The sequence below is a fragment of the Syngnathus floridae genome, chromosome 5, assembly GCF_059516105.1.
Source record: "Syngnathus floridae isolate MCC-2025c chromosome 5, RoL_Sflo_1.0, whole genome shotgun sequence".
Classification (NCBI taxonomy): domain Eukaryota; kingdom Metazoa; phylum Chordata; class Actinopteri; order Syngnathiformes; family Syngnathidae; genus Syngnathus; species Syngnathus floridae.
The window spans coordinates 7,777,246-7,794,456 of record NC_142417.1 but is presented as its reverse complement, the minus strand read 5'-3'; the positions used below and the strand labels follow the sequence as shown (position 1 = coordinate 7,794,456).

Sequence of the window (17,211 nt, the reverse complement as noted above, 5' to 3'; positions counted from 1 at the left end):
ATTACGCAGAATTTCTATTCATAATTTGTAATTTATTATTTTCAGTTGTAAATGATTTGACAAGATGAAAATATCCATCGATTATAACGGATTTTAAGATTATTTACAATTTCATATTTTTCATTATTTTTTTTCATATTTCATAGTTTTAATATTTTAACCTATTGCAGTGCTTTTTCTTTATTATTTTTGATGAGTAATGAAATGACAAGTATTCATAAATATTTCAAGGCAAATTGGAATACATATTTCTTGACCACATAATTTTATAAGATTGTCTTATCAATTATAGTACGCCTTGAACAAGATATTGTGACCTCATTTGCTCAGTTTGACATTAGAGAGAAATGATGTAATGCTGCCCTCTTGTGGAGCTGCTTCAGGAGTTGGCATGACCATGACCTGAAGCGATTCAGTCGGAAAAGGGTGGAGCAGCATGTGCACGGAGAAAGGTGCATGTCGATAATCTTTTGCTGCTAGTGTGTTCAAAGTTGAGCACCAATATGATGGAGATGATTGTCAGGCACAAAAGCGGAAAACACATCAGAGCCTTTGGGACTGAGGTAGGAACATAGTTAAACTTTACACACAAAATTGTAGTGTCTCAAAATTCAACAGTTTTTGTCTGGAATGTAGATAACTCTTTTTCACCCTTTATTAACTTTTATTCCTCAATATCCTCAAAAACTAATATGTAATGTTAGCATATTTATCTTATGGGAATATATGACAATACAATACAACTTTACTACTAATATGTAATGTTACCATATGTACCCGATGGGAAAATATGACAATGCAGTACAACTTTACTTATGTAGCAGCTGTAGCTGTAACAAAGCGCTTTATATATAACAAATATATAACGATGGGACAACCACTGGAAATAGTACATTGAACCTTGAATTGACATTCAGTATTGATATTAAAATACCATAAAACAACAAAGTCAGTTGAAAGCCAAACAATAAAATGGGCCTTCAAACGAGTACAAATATAAAATGTTTTTTTTTTTGTCAATTATTTTTTTGTAGTTTTTTTCTTTAAGCTGTTTGACTTATGTCTACTTTTTTCCTCGAAAAATCATAAATGTATTGAACATTTCTTGCAAACAACTTTCCCCTCTGAATATCTCAGCCCTAAAAACCCAAAACCTTATCCACAAAATGTAACTTTTGCCTTCAAATTGACTGTCTTTCACTCCCAAATGTACAACTTTTTATGCAGTTGGCTTGATGACAGTTAAACTTTCACTCATTGTACTACCCAAAACCTTGTGTAAACAATTCATTACAGGGTTTTAACAGGTTTAAAAAACGTCATTGTCCTCAGGCTGTGTGTGTGTGTGTGTGTGTGTGTGTGTGTGCGTGTGTGTGTGTGCGTGCGTGCGTGCGTGTGCGGCAGGAAGGAACATACGTCAACATGGACTCCATCATGGATGAAGATGATGAAAAGAATTTGAACCGACGCAATTTCACTTTGTGGGTCTTTTAAACATGTATCACACTCACACCACTTTATTAGGTACACCATGATAATAACATACAAGAGCAACATCACAAATTCAACCTTTATGAATGAAGCGGGAAATACATTGATTACATTGATTTTGACTCTCCTCAGTAAAGGTATAAAACATTTTTTATTTGGTCTTATAGAGGTTTACCTAATATTGCTACCTTGAATTCCTTTCCTACCTTATTTTCTATTCTATATTATTCTATATATATTTTTTGCAGCAGCAGCTTGCTGAAGCAGAAAGTAGCTGCACTGAAACAATTATGCGTCCAACACCGAGACACAATAGTTCTGCTTCTGAAGGTGCTTGTCGCGGCAGGTGAGTAGTCTCTGTTGAAATATAATTCAAGATCCTGAAAAGATGGTGACTCTCTTTTAGAAGTAAGTCATTTAAGATGCAGAGCAGGGCATTTTACCAATCCGACTGATCCGGGCCCTAGGACAGAATGGCCATCTGTGTTAAGATGTTGAGGTGGCCCGGATAAGAAAGCAGGTATTGTGTTCCAGGCTGGGCTGCCGTGGTGATCGCGGCCTGCGTGCTGAATTTCCATCGGGCCATTGGGTTGCTGGTTATCTCCTCACTGGTTCTCTTCTTCCTCGTCTGGGATTGGACGATGGCACGCTACGGTGATCGGCTATGGGAAGGGCTGCTTCCTGTCCGGGACCTGGCCAGCAAAGAGTGGATTCGACTCAGATGGTGAAAGTGATGAAAATGATCACAATATTTAAAATCGTTTTTTACGCTAGTGGTGAGTGTAGTGGTGCCCCACCTCCTCCAGCAGATGGTGCTGTGCAGAGTGATACCTATTTTTATAGGCCTTCCCTGTCATCTTTCTGCCATACAGTGCAGTGGATCAGTCTTGAGTAGCAGAATGTAAAAAGAAAAAATGTTTCCCATCCCTTATTATGTACAGTGTATTGTCCAGTTGTTTGATTTTGGATCTCTCCTCCATGCAGGCTGATATGTGCGTGTGTGCTGGTGGGCCTTGTGTGCTGGTTGGTACTGGACACAGCCAAACGAGGAGAAAGACAACTGGTGTCTTTTTTCGGTTTGCTGCTCCTCATCTTTCTCATGATGCTCTTCTCCAAGCATCCTTTTTGTGTATGTCACGCACACACTCACACTGGCTTCCTTTAAAATGGTCTTGGACCAATGTTCAGAAGAAACTCAAATCTGAAGGAAAGCTCAATTTCCAAAATCACGTTTGCAAAATGAAATTGAGTTAGTACACTCTAGGTCTGAAGTTTATCATTATGTGTATGGTTTAGTGGTCTTGGCAACTGTTGTTCCGTGGACTCGGGCTGCAGTTTATCTTTGGGCTTCTCGTTCTGAGGACATCCTTTGGCTTAGAAGCACTAGAATGGCTCGGCCACTATGTTGAGGTATGCACTGTACACACACCCATTAAATGTAGCTAATAAAATTAAGTGAAAATAAAGTTAAGTATACTGTGTATAAAATACACACAAAAACATTTTGTCACTTGTTTAGACCAATTATTAATTGAAATAAATTTGAATAAAGATGGGCAAACATTTGTGCTTTTAACGGCCCGATTTAATTTTGTGAATACACAGATGAGCCTGGTAATTTGGAGAGGAAGTAAAAGAAGGTTAAAATAATAAATAACCCCCCAAAATAATCAGCATTTCAAATTGATTATGTACAGTTACTTTAACTATATTTAATTCATCAATTATATGATAAAATAGATTACAAATTAAATGAACGTGAAGTATTTTAAAAAATTTTACTTCATATTGTTAATTTTGTTTACAAAGTATTTAATAAAATAAATTAATAGTAGATAATAAAATGTGTATGAATACATTTTAATTCATCACTTTAAGGGGAGACAACAGTTACTGTAAAATGAATTGCAACAAAAATGACAGTCACAAACAGTTGACTTTCAAGGACCACATAATTAGCTTACCTGCGAGTTTGCCAGTGATGGGACATTGTGATTTCCTAGGCATGTGATTATTTGAAAATGTAAACGCTTTGATATACATTGTTGCATACTGATATTTACCCGACCTTCTGAGTCCATCCGGATAATTATCATGAGACATAATTGGCGTCTTCACAAAGATGACTATCCATCCATCCATCCATTTTCGGAACCACTCATCATTCATAATAATTATAATAAAATATTATTAAAGGTAAATAGAGGACACTTGTGTGCCTCAAACTGTGAAATATAAAAGACAAAATAAATGTTCAGGTCCATGTGATTTTGCCACCCTGATGAATGTGAGACAAAATGTCCTCTTTGCAGGTCTTCATAGCCTACACGGATGTTGGCTCTCGTTTTATCTTTGGGGACAATTACGAGGATCACTTCTTCATCTTCAAGGTAGGTGCATTGTGACATTTAGTCAGAGAATGTGCTGAAAATATTGATGTTGTTGCTGTTTCTTTTTAAATGCTTTTGGCACAGGTGATGCCCATCTTGATTTTTTTGAGTTCCTTCATCTCTATTCTCTACCACCTGGGATTCATGCAGTGGCTGATTTACAAGGTGAGAAAGCAGCGAATCGCCAAGCACAGGACGCGACAACACCCGAGATTGTGCTTCCTGTCAACAGATGGGCTTCATAATGCAGGTTACCATGGGAACATCTTCGGTCGAATCGATGGCAGCAGCGGCAAATATCTTCTTGGGGCAGGTGTGTCGCCATGACAACAAAAAATACACCGCAACCAAAAACCTCATCACGTCAAATCAATGTTTCAGATAGAAACCCCCCTTTTGATCCGACCCTACATCAGTGGGCTCACACTGTCCGAGATCCATGCCTTGATGACGGGAGGCTTTGCCAGCATTGCCGGGACCCTCTTGGCTGTCTTCGTCTCCTTCGGGGTGAGGAACAGGATGGAATGCACACATGGGGGTGGGGGCACTACAACAACCTGCCGTAGGTCTTATGAGTGGACTAAAACTCTATAGTAGTAAACACTCGCTAGATGGCTCATTGTAGAATCAATGAGCCGTGGATAAAGATGATTTATTTCGTATTTCCTTGTTTCCGCAAGGTGGAAGCGTCGCACTTGATGACTGCGTCGTTGATGTCTGCTCCCGCCTCGCTGACCGTCTCTAAACTTTTCTGGCCAGAAACAGAGACGCCCAGCACAAAATTAAGCCCCGACGTCAAAGTCAAAGAGTGAAGAAGAAAAAAAAACAATTTACAAGGGGAATAAGGACCGTGCAAACCAAGGGCTGATTTGAAATGTTGACTGATTCCTTTAGGGAAAGCACCAACATTCTGGAGGCTGCATCACAAGGGGCCATCTTTGCAGTGAGCCTGGTGGCCAACGTGGTGGTCAACCTCTTGTCCTACACAGCGCTGTTGGCTTTCTTAGATGGCATCATCTCCTGGCTGGGGGCCATGTTTGACTACCCGCAGCTCAGCTTCTCGGTAAAGTACGCACACAAAATGAGTTCAAACAACTTTATGTACAAAGTCAAATCAAGTCAAATGATGCCTTTTCCTAGCTGATGTTTTCGTACGTCCTCATGCCCCTGGCGTTCATTATGGGAGTTTCGTGGGAGGACAGCTTTATAGTTGCTGAGCTGGTGGGACTTAAGACCTTCCTCAACGAAATCATAGCTTACCAAAAGCTATCGCAGTTGATAAAGAGGCGCAAGGCTGGCGGACCGGAGTACGTCAACAACGTAAAACAATACATTTCTGTAAGGTTGGCTTTTTTTTTTTTTTTGCTCTTTGTATCCTATAACTGATGACTAAACACTAAAACCAACATAAGCCAAATGTATTGAGTATATAACAAAACTGGATGGATTTCCCTTTCACAGGTCCACTCTGAAACAATCGCCACGTACGCCCTGTGCGGCTTTTCCAACTTTGCCTCTCTTGGCATGTCGATTGCAGCACTGAGTGAGTGGCACAACCGCAAATCACTCATCTCATCCCCAAAACAATGACTATATTGTTATTATTATTGCAGTATCAATGGCTCCGGAGAGACAGAGTGACATTTCCTCTTGCGGCGTCCGATCCCTGATTGCAGGCTCCGTTTCCTGTTTCATGACGGCCTGTGTCGCAGGTGACTGCCCACGCTTCATTCATAGTTGACACTTTACTGACAATTTAGATCATTTATGATTCCACACATCATGATGTTGCCTTCTTGGTAAGTAGGGGAACAAAAAATGTCCCGTTGGGTATGCGCCATCACTTCCTACAGTCGAATTTGAATCATCCTATTGGGAACACATTTGCATGAATATTCACACGCATATGTCATATTAATATGACTAGACGGAAGATGTGAATAAATCTGGGCTCCATTTGTCCCTTCACTTAGTGTCTGTTCTTTGAATTAATTAGTTATTATTACTTCTGATGAGTTATTGTGTCAGCTTTTGGGAACATCACAACCCACAATTGCAGTGAGTGCACCGCATTATAATGAAATCAAACAGAGTAATGAAAATGATGAAGATGAGAAAACATTTCAAATTAAAAATATGTGTGTGCATGCGTGTGTGTGTGTGTATAGGCACACTGTACATTCCCAAACTGGAGTGCCCAAACTACCTTAGCATCACATTGAACAGCACCAACGTGACGGTAGCCACAGAGCTGCTCACCTGCTGCACACAACTTTACAACAGGTATGAAATAAGTCTGTAGTACTCTTTACAAAAGACACAGTCGAGAGCAGTATACAATAAATAGATAAACACACTCATGCAGCAGCTGCTGTCAGCCTTAGCTCACGCCCAGACACTCACACACGGAGATGTCAACACCTCCAGAAAACAAATTCTATATGATGTGTGTGTCTGTTTGATTGCCAGCGTGACGGTGCATGAGCCGTGGAACTTCACCTTGAAAGAGTTCACCGAGAGCAGTTTGCAAGCGTGCTGCGCGCTCACGCCCTCCTCGTCACACTTCAACTGTAGCTGGCTGCTTTGACGCACAACATGTTGATCATGTTTACTTTGATCGGCTGATTTTAGTATGACGCCAGGAGGAATACATTTGTTTTCATTTGTTTTAATGAGCTCTTGTCGCCAGAAATTGACATAGGCCTGGTAGTAAATCTTGTTTTACACAGTGTCACGTAACTAGGACTTTAGAGCTTTAAGAAGCTCTAAGGCACAAAGCAAGAAAACCCAAAACTCATTAATAACAAGGACAATTTTCATGGCATCCATTGTAGCCTGGCGGTCCTGCAAGGAAGATTCTCCCATCTGCGGTCCCTTCTCAAGGTTTCCCATTTTTTGGAGGTTCAAAATCAGAGGATATCGCTAATATTATTGGTAATATTTGTCACTTGTGGGCCTGTGAGACGTTTTTGCAATTATAAAAAAATCTGACTTGACTCTGACATAACAGACCAAAGATAATTGTTCTTCATTTTCATCTATGTCAGTGGATTTATATTTAATGTTGCATTTCAAAATGTTTTACGAGAATTGACGAAGGAACAACTTGTAATATTTGTTCTGTTTGAATGATTTATTATTTAAATTAGATCTGCTCTTCTATGATAAAAACAATGTCTATGACAGACTAAAGACAAATATTCCTTGTTTTTATACAGTATATAATGTTTTCATTGTTCAGGTTTTGATTTTTTTTTTAATGCTTAGATTAGCACCATTGGCAAGCAGATCAATGTAATTTTCATTGTAAAGTCCAGTTAGTTGTATTTTTGTCCTAATCTTGAAACTGATATCGTGTTCCTTTGCACTTGCTTTTGACGATCTCAAATGAGTTTGGATTTTATACGTATTTATAATTATCTGCATTCACTCACACAAAGCACTGCCATTTGGGGTTGCAGGTTTCACTCGGATCGTGTAGCTGTAATGTAGTACACGACCACTGGGTGTCGCTAATGTCCCTTTAAAGAGTACCACAATGACCCAAGGGCCTGCAAGGGCTCATCTCTCTCCATTAAGCCACGGAGGAATTGAGACAAGAGCCAGACGAAAAGACGGTTCTGTGTCACCATGCAGTGCTCACATACACACATATTGATTGACACGTCTCCCACACGTGTTACATCAAATAAGAGCTTCATTACAGAGGTGGATGACCATCTCGGGCCATGCGCAGGTAATTCGGTCAGCTATGCAATTAATTATGCAAACAGATGGACAGATAGAAGAATACGTAATTGGACAAATAGAAATACGGATGGAAAGGTAGACAGATGGAGTAAATCTGAGATTTCAGACTGTCCCTGAAGGCAACACCAACTTCAATAGATTCTGGATACACTAGGCGATTGGACATGGAAGTGCTGAATAGATATTGTGGTAGAGAGATGGTTGTTTGGATAGATAGATGGATGGGAACATTCATTGAGTGGTAAAATGGGTCAATGACAATTTTCAAACTCAAGGCCCAGGGGCCAGATACGGCTTGCCGCATCATTTTATGTGGCCCGCGAAGACAAATTCGTGTCATTACTAGAATTGCAAAAGGTCTTCACTTTTGATCATGTCTTTTTTTTAAATATTTGACCAGTTTTTACTCGTGTGATTTGAAAACAAGTTATTTGTCAGTTCGTTTTGTAGCTTTTACTGTATATAATATGAGGTGCTAATACATTTATTTGGGTTGACAGTCATAATGGCCCTCCGAAAGAAGCAATGACTACAATGCGGCCCGCGAACAAAATGAGTTTGACACCTCTGGTCTACACCAATGAACATTGATGTAGATCCACCAGAATTAACCAAGGGGTTAATCAGAGATGACTTGCCATAGTTCTGATGGATATTTAAAAACGGACTGCCCTAAACTGTATACTATAATAAATCAATGCAATCACACTGAACAAATATCAACATTTAGGTTGTAAAAGATCCGTGCTTCTAGCCCAGCAGGGAAGGCCGGCCTTGCTAGCGCTGACCTCTCAACCACTGTGTCTGATTATGGGAGAGCGAGCAGAGGAGACATTACAGACATTTATACATAAACACCAGCAAATGCAACTCCTCTGCGCCTCGTTAATTGTGATTCCCAGAAACAATGTGGCCTCTCTTCCCCACACACGTACACATTTTTCTTTCTCGGAACACGCGTGCGTTTAGCGCCATGTGCCCCTCTTCCTGTGTGTTTTATCCCCTGCTGAGAGCGCGCGCCCGCACATACGCACACGCGCACACACAATTCAAATTCTGTGGAGGCAAGGCAGGTGGTCAGCCATTGTATCCACGCTGGGATCAGAGCAGCAGAGCATGATTCCCATTTATATTGAAACCAGCCACTTAACCCCCAATAGGCTTTAAAAGCTACCAAATGCATCCTAAGAACACCGTGGTAAACATCCTTTGCACTCACGCGCACACTTGCAGACATTTGAGAGGGGCAAGTTTGCCCAAAATTATATGATTCTTATTTCCCTTTTGTTACTTCTAGTTTTAAAGCTCTTCATGTTCTACTCCACGTGAAGCGATTGCAGAGCAAAGTGACGTTTTTCTTTCTTTTTCTTTTCTTTTTTAGACTGCAGCTGCACTCACAATAATTCACCCTCTTTTGGAAATGACATTCAGGGGGAAAGCAACATGCAATTTTGCCAAAGTCAAGTGGTTGTGTGTTATTAAAATCATAATAAGTCATCTTAATTTCACGAAATTGTAATCCATCTAGCCATTATCTGAAATGTTTACTACAAGGAAAACATTCACAATATTATCAGTATAAAGTAACATTATAGGAAGAATATAATTTTACCAAAATAGTCAATTTGAATGCCCTTCCTGAGTAATGTATCTTAATTGTTCAGCCTGACACTATATGTCACTGGCATAGAAAGAGAGAGATAAAGTATTTGTTGTAAATAATACGTTGTTGACCAACTAACTGGACTATTATTGTTTTTTTTCATGGATTTCTTATGGTGCCCAAGACTGGTCCACACGATCCCTTTTTAGTTTCTAAATGGATCGATGATGGCTGTGACCGATTTCTTGCCAAAGCGTCTCCAGTTGCTAAAAAAGACAAATCTCCATGGCGACCTATGCAGCAGAGCGCAGGTGGAGGGCCCTTGAAGGTGCATTAGAACCTTCGCCATAGACAACTTGCATTAGCTAGCTTTGTTTCAGCCATAACCACTAAGAGCCTCGCTGGAGAAGCATCCTCAAGTCGTCTTCGTATTCTGCGAGGGAGGCGTACTTGATCTAGACCATTGTAATTGATATATATTTACCGGGCCTAAGAAGTAATGAGAAGCATTAGGGAAGTGCTTCTCAATTATTTTCTGTTCCGCCATCCCTACGGACAAAAAAATATTTTGTACTCCCCCCTACTCTCTCTCACGACTATAAACAGTATCATTTGTCTACTAAGAAATTGTACGCCGCTGCTTAAACTTGCATCCTCAGTAGAGAAAAGAGAAGACAGAAATGTAGATGAACTTACAAAGAGTACTTTCTTTTTTTAAGTCCGTAACAGAAAATATTCAAAGTGCATCAATTTGTCTGAAATTGAGAATTTAACCGTGATTGTCACTGCCACCTACTGTAGTGTATGCACAATTACTCTCAACTAGTGCAGCAAAATACATTTTTCATTTTGTGCTCTAGGTTAGTATTGCTGTATCCACATGATATTGTTTTCTTTCATTTTAACGTCTTGCTTTGACTTATTTTTGCTTTCCCTACCAGGCTCCTTCCTGCTTTGAATTGTCACAAATTAGGTGGCGGATGACACCTTGATAGCCTGTTTGCTCGTTGCAAAGACAATCGTGATGGAAAAACAGATACTACCTGCTGATGGGTTATTACTTTTAGCGTCAAATGTTGCTTTTGTGCCCCCCTCTGGAATAACATAATGAAATGAAATCTAATATTTATTTGTTTTAATCTATTATTAGAGTTGTTCAGACTCTTACATCTGAAACATGAGAATGCAAAGCTTTAGTGTTGTATCCCAACAAGCAGGTAGAGTGAGTGTGATGTTGCATTCTAATAGAACCTCAATATCAAGACTCCACAACGATAACAGACAGCCGCCGTGGCTTTCGTCAATGTGCCTGCGCGTTCATAAAAAAATTGTACAAAGAAATAAAAATGAAAGAAGCCTGGACAAATATAATGGTAGCTCACATGTGCAACCAAGGTGTGTGCCCTAATCAGCTTCACGGGGATCTTAAAACTTCAAACTGTCAGTCAGCGTATATCAAGATTTGTCTCAGGAGATGAGAAAAAAAATTATAGACAAGCATGTTGAAAGATGGGGCCGTAAGACCATCTTCAAGCAGCTTGATGGACAAGACAAATGACACATCGAAGAGATGAGAAAAATGAATTGGAACAAAAGAGCCCAGCACAAACTCTAAAGGAACTAAAGATGAACTTTATTCTCAAGAGAGCGACCAAGGAGGACACCGATGTTGAAAATAAATGATTGTTTCCTTATAACTGCAATTGAAAAAAAAATCTGGGGGGAAAAAAAGCAAATAATACGTCAATCAGGGAGAAATAAATGCAAATAAGCAAGGTCCCCTTAAAAAAATCTACAGAAAAAAATGGAAATTGTAAATAGCAAACCACAAATAGACGGGTCGAGGGGTTCACTTTCTTCAATCATCTATTGATGCACTTATATTTCTTTTCTGATATTCTATATTAGTTTGGTCCAATCTTGAGTTTCACAAGGTTCCATGGTAATAAAATGTCCTGTGCTGCAGCCTCGAGACCCACAAGGCCACATACCCAGGTGTCCGCATAATATGCCCACACAGGTTAGTAGTTGTCTTTGTGTGTTTTGGACTTATGAGCAGTGTAGATGCTTTTCATTTTCTTTTTATTATTATTTGGGTCTGTCCTTAGTCCAATTTTAAGTGGTTATCAGCCCTTTTTTTTTTTTTCAGGTCAATTTCATAACTGCCATTTCTTTTTTTTTCCATACTCAGGAGTGTTCTACTGTGTGCCGTCTGTGGGTTGTTGACGATGTCCGTAACAATTCTGTGGTCAACTAATGTTTATTTATCTCAATATTTGTATTTGTGGTCCTATTTTACTTCTTCTAAGTTGTGTGTCCAATAAAGAGATATGTATCTGGAAATTAAAGCTGAAATGTTGATTTCTTGTCTCATGTTCTTCCTTTGTTGTCAAATCCAATTGTTTTTAGTCTATTAATTCTAATAAGAATTTAAAAAAATAAAAACTTGCGAAGCTCAATTATAAAAGGCCTCTTGAGATGTTTGGAAGTAACAACCATATTGAAGTCCCATATGATGAAAAAGGGGACAAGTGATGAAAAAGCAGACACTTGAGAGTGGAGTGCAAATGATGATGGTGGTTGCGTTACCATGCTGCCATAGTATCATTTTTTTCTAAATAATAATACAACTTCAATTGTTTCCTCGCGCATCAACAAGAATGTGTCAGTCAACAAAGGGCGCTTCAATGCGGGTCTATCATTTGTCGTGTTGCACTTATATGTTTGGAGTTTGCGCAAAACCCCCATTCACCACAATTACCTCTTATTGTTTCCTTAAGCCGCATATATCGGAAGCCATATGGAAGGAACACTTCATTCCTTTCTTTGCCTTTTAATGCCTCCTTGTCCCAAAGGCTTCCAGCATGCACATGTGACCTTTCCTTTCATATCATATCCGGGCTCATCAAGCGGGAGACATTAAGTCACACACACACACATACACACTCGGGCAGAGATAAACAGGTGAGGCCCACAAACAAGATGATGGGCTTGCTCTCAAATGTGACGGCAGAAAAGTCCGATCGACTGCAGTAATCTCCCGGATGAATAAAACATGGCGGACTTTGACAGGAAATCATTTTTTGCTTAAGGTGTTTATATTCTAGTCAACCTTTAAATTGTATTTGTGTCAATTATCACGGTTTCAATAGCAAAATGTAGTTTTCTCAGTGCAACATGTGTCATGTCGGAGGACAAATTCATGATCAAGATTATAATATGTAGCCTTTTCCTACAATGTTCTACAAATTGCTCATTGAGAGACAATTGAGATTTGTGGAATATGTCCCACTGGGAGTTAAGAATTTTTTTCTTACATACTGTAGAAGTGAGAGTTCTTGTGAGCATTTGTTGGGCAAACAAAAGGTTTTTTTTTTTTCCTGTCATGTTGCACGTTGGCCATCTTTGCGGTCCTACTGATGATCGTTTTTCAAAGTTTGCTAACCAATTTAAATCTTTTTTTTTGTAGTTTAATCAGAACAGCTACTCTTGTAAGAGTACAAAATTTAGCAAAGAGCTATCAACATGACAAAATATATCAAATTTTTACCAACTTGACCATCTTTGTGGAATATGTTTTGCTCTATAGGTTAATGTAATTTGATAAAAAGAACGTTGTCCACATGCCACTGAAAAAAAAACAGACTTATTGTCCACCTTCTGATTTCTTTTCTTGTACTTAGTAGTAAGTAAGGGCAGGAAACAAGAGACAGTGAAGTTGGAGAGGTGTAAGAAAGAAAAGCACTCTGCAGAGCTTGTCAAATTACCTTACTTAATGAACAGCTTGTCAGGCAGCCTCATTTCTGCAGAAGAGAGAGGGGAAAAAAAGGACAAGTGGGGGAGCAAGCTATTCTCTGCCTTGTCATAAAAATCACTCATCGGTCTCGTTACATGCTCTCCCTCGCGCTCGTCTCTTTCAACGACTGTTTGGCTGCTTCGGAGCGCTTGTATTCAAATGGTAGTAATGACTTGGCAGTATATGAACATTGCATTGTGCACTTGTCAATCGCTTGTCGGTATTCTTTCAAAGTTGCCCTGTGGAGCCACAATGGGCTTTTCCATTAAGCCTTATTAATGATAACTCACCTGAGCCTTCGCTGAAAGGTCACAGACAGGATTAATTGTAGATTTTTTTTTACAAATCCTTATGGCTTGCATACGGGGACCACACGGACAAGGGAAAATAGTGAAAAGGTAAACATTAAGGCATGGGTCGGCAACTCACCTGCTTGTTTTTTTCTCTCTCTCCCTGTTGCAACACACCCGATTCAAACGATCAGGATTGTTATCCAGTTTCTGCAGACCTTGCTAATTATGTGACCATTTGAATCAGGTATGTTGCAACAGAGAGACAGAAAAATATAGGACACCTCGAGGACCGGAGTTGCCTACCCATGCTGAAATTAAAAAATTACTCGTCTGACATGATATAAAAGTAGGACTTTTTCCATGTTAAGCATTTTGAATATTTTTTCCACACATTAAAATTGTATGCTTAATAAAATATTTCCCCAGCTTTTCTGTTTTAAAAATATATTTTTGAGGAGTAAAATTACTATCTTATTCTTGCAATATTATGACTGTATTTACATAAAATCTTATATGTAAAAGCTTCCCCCTAGCCAAACCCAAAATATTAGGAACACTGAAATAGTGAAAAACAGTCAATTGCTGTCTTCACAATTCATGATCGCATAGGTCTCAGTCTACACATTTTCAGCAGTTAGTGTATCTTCAAACATGTACATATACTGTATTTCAAAACAGAAAAGCATCTATTAAATTATTTTAGAGGTGATTTGAATGGTGTTCAAATATGACTCGCTCATAAATTTCTGATAAAAAGTGCTTTTTTTTAATTCTTGGAAATTGCAGTTTTAATTTTTTTCTGGAAAATAAATGAATTTTGTTCATGAATATTACATCTTAATTCTTGCAATGTTGTGATCTTTTAAAAAATACATATGGATGGATGGATGAAAATATAAAAATCGTGTTTCTGAATACTGTATTTACATTTTTCTCTGACAGCTTTTTCCCCCTATTGTGTTTACTGCGACTGACCTTTTTTTCATAGTACGTATTACGACTCAATTCTAATAAGATGGCTAGTGCCTTTTCTCAGAATATTCAGATTTACATAACTGTTGGACAATTCAAACTTTATTGTTGGACCATTATGACAACTTTCAGACCATAATGACTTGTCCTCTTAAAGAATTGACTTCATTTTTATAAGACTTTGAATGTCTTAGCATCATTGTTTAACTAAATTTTTTTTTAATCACCATTTATGGATGTTTCACCATAGAAAAAGTATGATAACGTCAATAAATGTGTTCTCCGTAGTTCTGCTAGTGCTGTCACAATCAAGACATAAGATAACTATTATTACTTTATTTTTAATAGAAAAAAATAATAGCTCTAGTAGCGGAAACTCAAAAGCAAATTCCATTAAGAGCCAAAAAGGGCTCTTAGTTCATTCTTTTCTCAAAGCACACACAGAAAAATAATCTCCTCCATCCAGATGAGACAAACAAAAAGGCAAACTTTTATATAGTTTAAGTTCAATTTCCTCATATTTTTCCTTTTCCTTTTAATGACTCATGTCCTCAAGCCTCTGGCACATTTGGATGCGGGGCCCTAAAAGAGAGCTTGAGCCATCAGAAAGGATTTTTCATTACTAAATGTAATAGGGCAAAGAAAATTACAGCTGCTCGAGCATAGATTTTTTTTTCTTTTCCCCAGGATTGTTCCTGTGCTTTTTACCTTGATGATGGAAGCAGTACAGTGCAGCTGCATTGGGGCCATTAGGAGAAATTAGCACAGTACTCTCTTCCCATATGTGCTCCATCTTCTCCCCTACCCCCTCAAGCATCTCTGCTCCATGCTATTTGCAATCGGGAAAGATTCATTCAAACTAAAAAGAGGAACGGGCTTGTATTTTACCTCCGGTTCGACACACGAGTGGGCAGCCGACGTAATCACGTAAATAATATCGTAAATGGAAAGCTATTAGGGACAGCCGAGCGCTTCCGTCGAAGCCTTTCCAGAAATATGTGGTGCATGCGGTGTACGATTTGAAAGAAACTGTCCATTAGTTACATTGTTCAATAAGGTCTCACCATTTTAGAGTATTCAGGCGTGACTGAGCAGTTGTCTAGGACTCTTTTTAGAGTGTAATATCAAAAGTACAATGTATAAACTAGGAAATATTCAAAGAAATTGGCAGAAAATACATAGGGTTATAGAAATGGTTAATATAACACAGTTCATAAAAGGTTCCGGGTCTGTGATGAAAAGAAAAATTACCAATTGGTTTGACTTTTGGAAATTTGTCTTCTTTTATAAATGATCCAATGCAGTAAGACGAATGGCAATAGAAATGATCTAGACTACTGCTATCATAAAACCTGAATTATCTATACAGGCAAAAAAAAAATTCTTCCTAAAATTTAAATTCTACCAACTAATCAGAATCCTGTTCCGACTGGTGGGAGAGCATAAAACATATTGTAAAGAGAATTTTTGAGTCGACTTATGATTCCAACTACACTGTCATAAAATGACAGCTTTTCCCCATGTACACTTTGTTCATAAATTCAACTTTATTTTCATGAAAGTTTTTCCCTCATATTACAGAAAAATGAGCAGTTTTCCACATATTTGGACTCTATTCTCATTAACTAACATACAACGTACAAAATCTACTGAAATCTGAAGAAAAATTTAACAAAAATTACTGAATTTAACAAAAACTACAAAAGTATTTGTAGATTATTTCTACTTTATTCTCAAACAATTACAACTTTCTTCTCTTCCTGTTTTGACTTCATTAATTAAAATTGTAAATAAAATCAACAAAAGCAAAACAGCCTTTTCCAGGTAATTTTTCATGACTATGCTTAAGGACAGTATTTTTAAATATTTTATTTTTTCTAAGACATTTTGTATGTCACCGCCAAGACAAAGACAAAACACAACCATACATCCATGCATACATCTCTCTCTTGCCGTCCCCGACTCCTCGATAAGCGATACGATGCCCCCCATGTGTCGCCCCTCAGGCCCCCCCCCCATCCTTTCCAGACTCATTAGCACAAAACAGGCTATCAACATGCATGGTCGGGTCTGTATTTAGATGCTCAACCTGATTAGCCCCTAATGAAGGAAGACGACTAGCGACACGAATCGAAGTGCACACAGTAGTATAGGAAAAGGAGTACACTCCATGTCATATTCAAGACACACTTCATTTGATATGCATGCACAATGTAAATGAGATCCAAGGTGTTGGTTCTACTACTTACTGGAAAAAAAAAAGAGGCAAAATATTGGAAACAGCACTCAAACAAAACAATAATGGCCAAGCTGATCAAGGAAAACCTCTGACGCTGTCAAGCAAACTGAGTATTTATAATATTTCAGAATTTGTTTTTTGTCTCAATACAATAACGTTATTCTATTAAAGTTGTCTTGTATAGTTTACAGACTTGTACACTTTTTTTTTCATATTGACATGATTTTCCATCTGTGTACAACACAAATTATTTTATAAATGTTAAATTAGCTATTTCAATACATAATTTGATTTCTTAATTTGTTCTATTGAATGGCTTAATCGTTGGTTATATTTGTGAATTCCAACTACAAGCATTTTGATTATATCTCATGTATTGGATGATTGTCATTGCGTAACAAAAGAGTAAACTGTACCTTCAACGCTTGTTCATTGTTCCACAAAATACTATTAATATATTTTCCACTATCCAATCCCATTAAAAAACTTGTCGCATACTTAAGTTGAATTCATTAAATATTGGGGCGCGATCAGTTTGTGGAAAAACAGCAACAAGCTCCTGTGCGATGGCCGATAAGAAACAAATGATTATTACGATTTAGCCTCCTTTCATTTCAAGCATTTGGTTTCAGTGGCGCATGTCCCGAAAGGCAGCATTTAATCAAACTTAGAAAGCC

At 38.3% G+C, this 17,211-nt stretch overlaps 1 protein-coding gene across 3 annotated transcripts; it reads left to right on the top strand.

The window, feature by feature from the left end:
• The first annotated feature begins 450 nt into the window (after window positions 1-450).
• Window positions 451-7,264, top strand: LOC148397867 (solute carrier family 28 member 3-like). Of its 3 annotated transcripts, none has more exons than XM_088376163.1 (17): window positions 451-563; window positions 1,405-1,481; window positions 1,743-1,837; window positions 2,026-2,215; window positions 2,476-2,620; window positions 2,788-2,901; window positions 3,804-3,881; window positions 3,966-4,046; window positions 4,114-4,194; window positions 4,263-4,388; window positions 4,562-4,689; window positions 4,776-4,944; window positions 5,022-5,219; window positions 5,343-5,424; window positions 5,495-5,593; window positions 6,050-6,164; window positions 6,351-7,264. In XM_088376163.1, the coding sequence occupies exons 1-17, from the start codon at window positions 504-506 to the stop codon at window positions 6,466-6,468; spliced, it is 1,956 nt and encodes a 651-aa protein (XP_088232289.1). In that variant the 5' UTR covers window positions 451-503; the 3' UTR covers window positions 6,469-7,264. The 3 variants fall into 3 exon arrangements, 2 of the variants coding, with proteins under 2 accessions (XP_088232289.1, XP_088232288.1); XM_088376162.1 differs by having other exon boundaries at window positions 1,740-1,837; window positions 6,351-7,263; XR_015858605.1 differs by lacking the exon at window positions 6,351-7,264 and having other exon boundaries at window positions 1,740-1,837; window positions 5,022-5,224; window positions 6,050-6,099.
• Window positions 7,265-17,211: the final 9,947 nt, after the last annotated feature.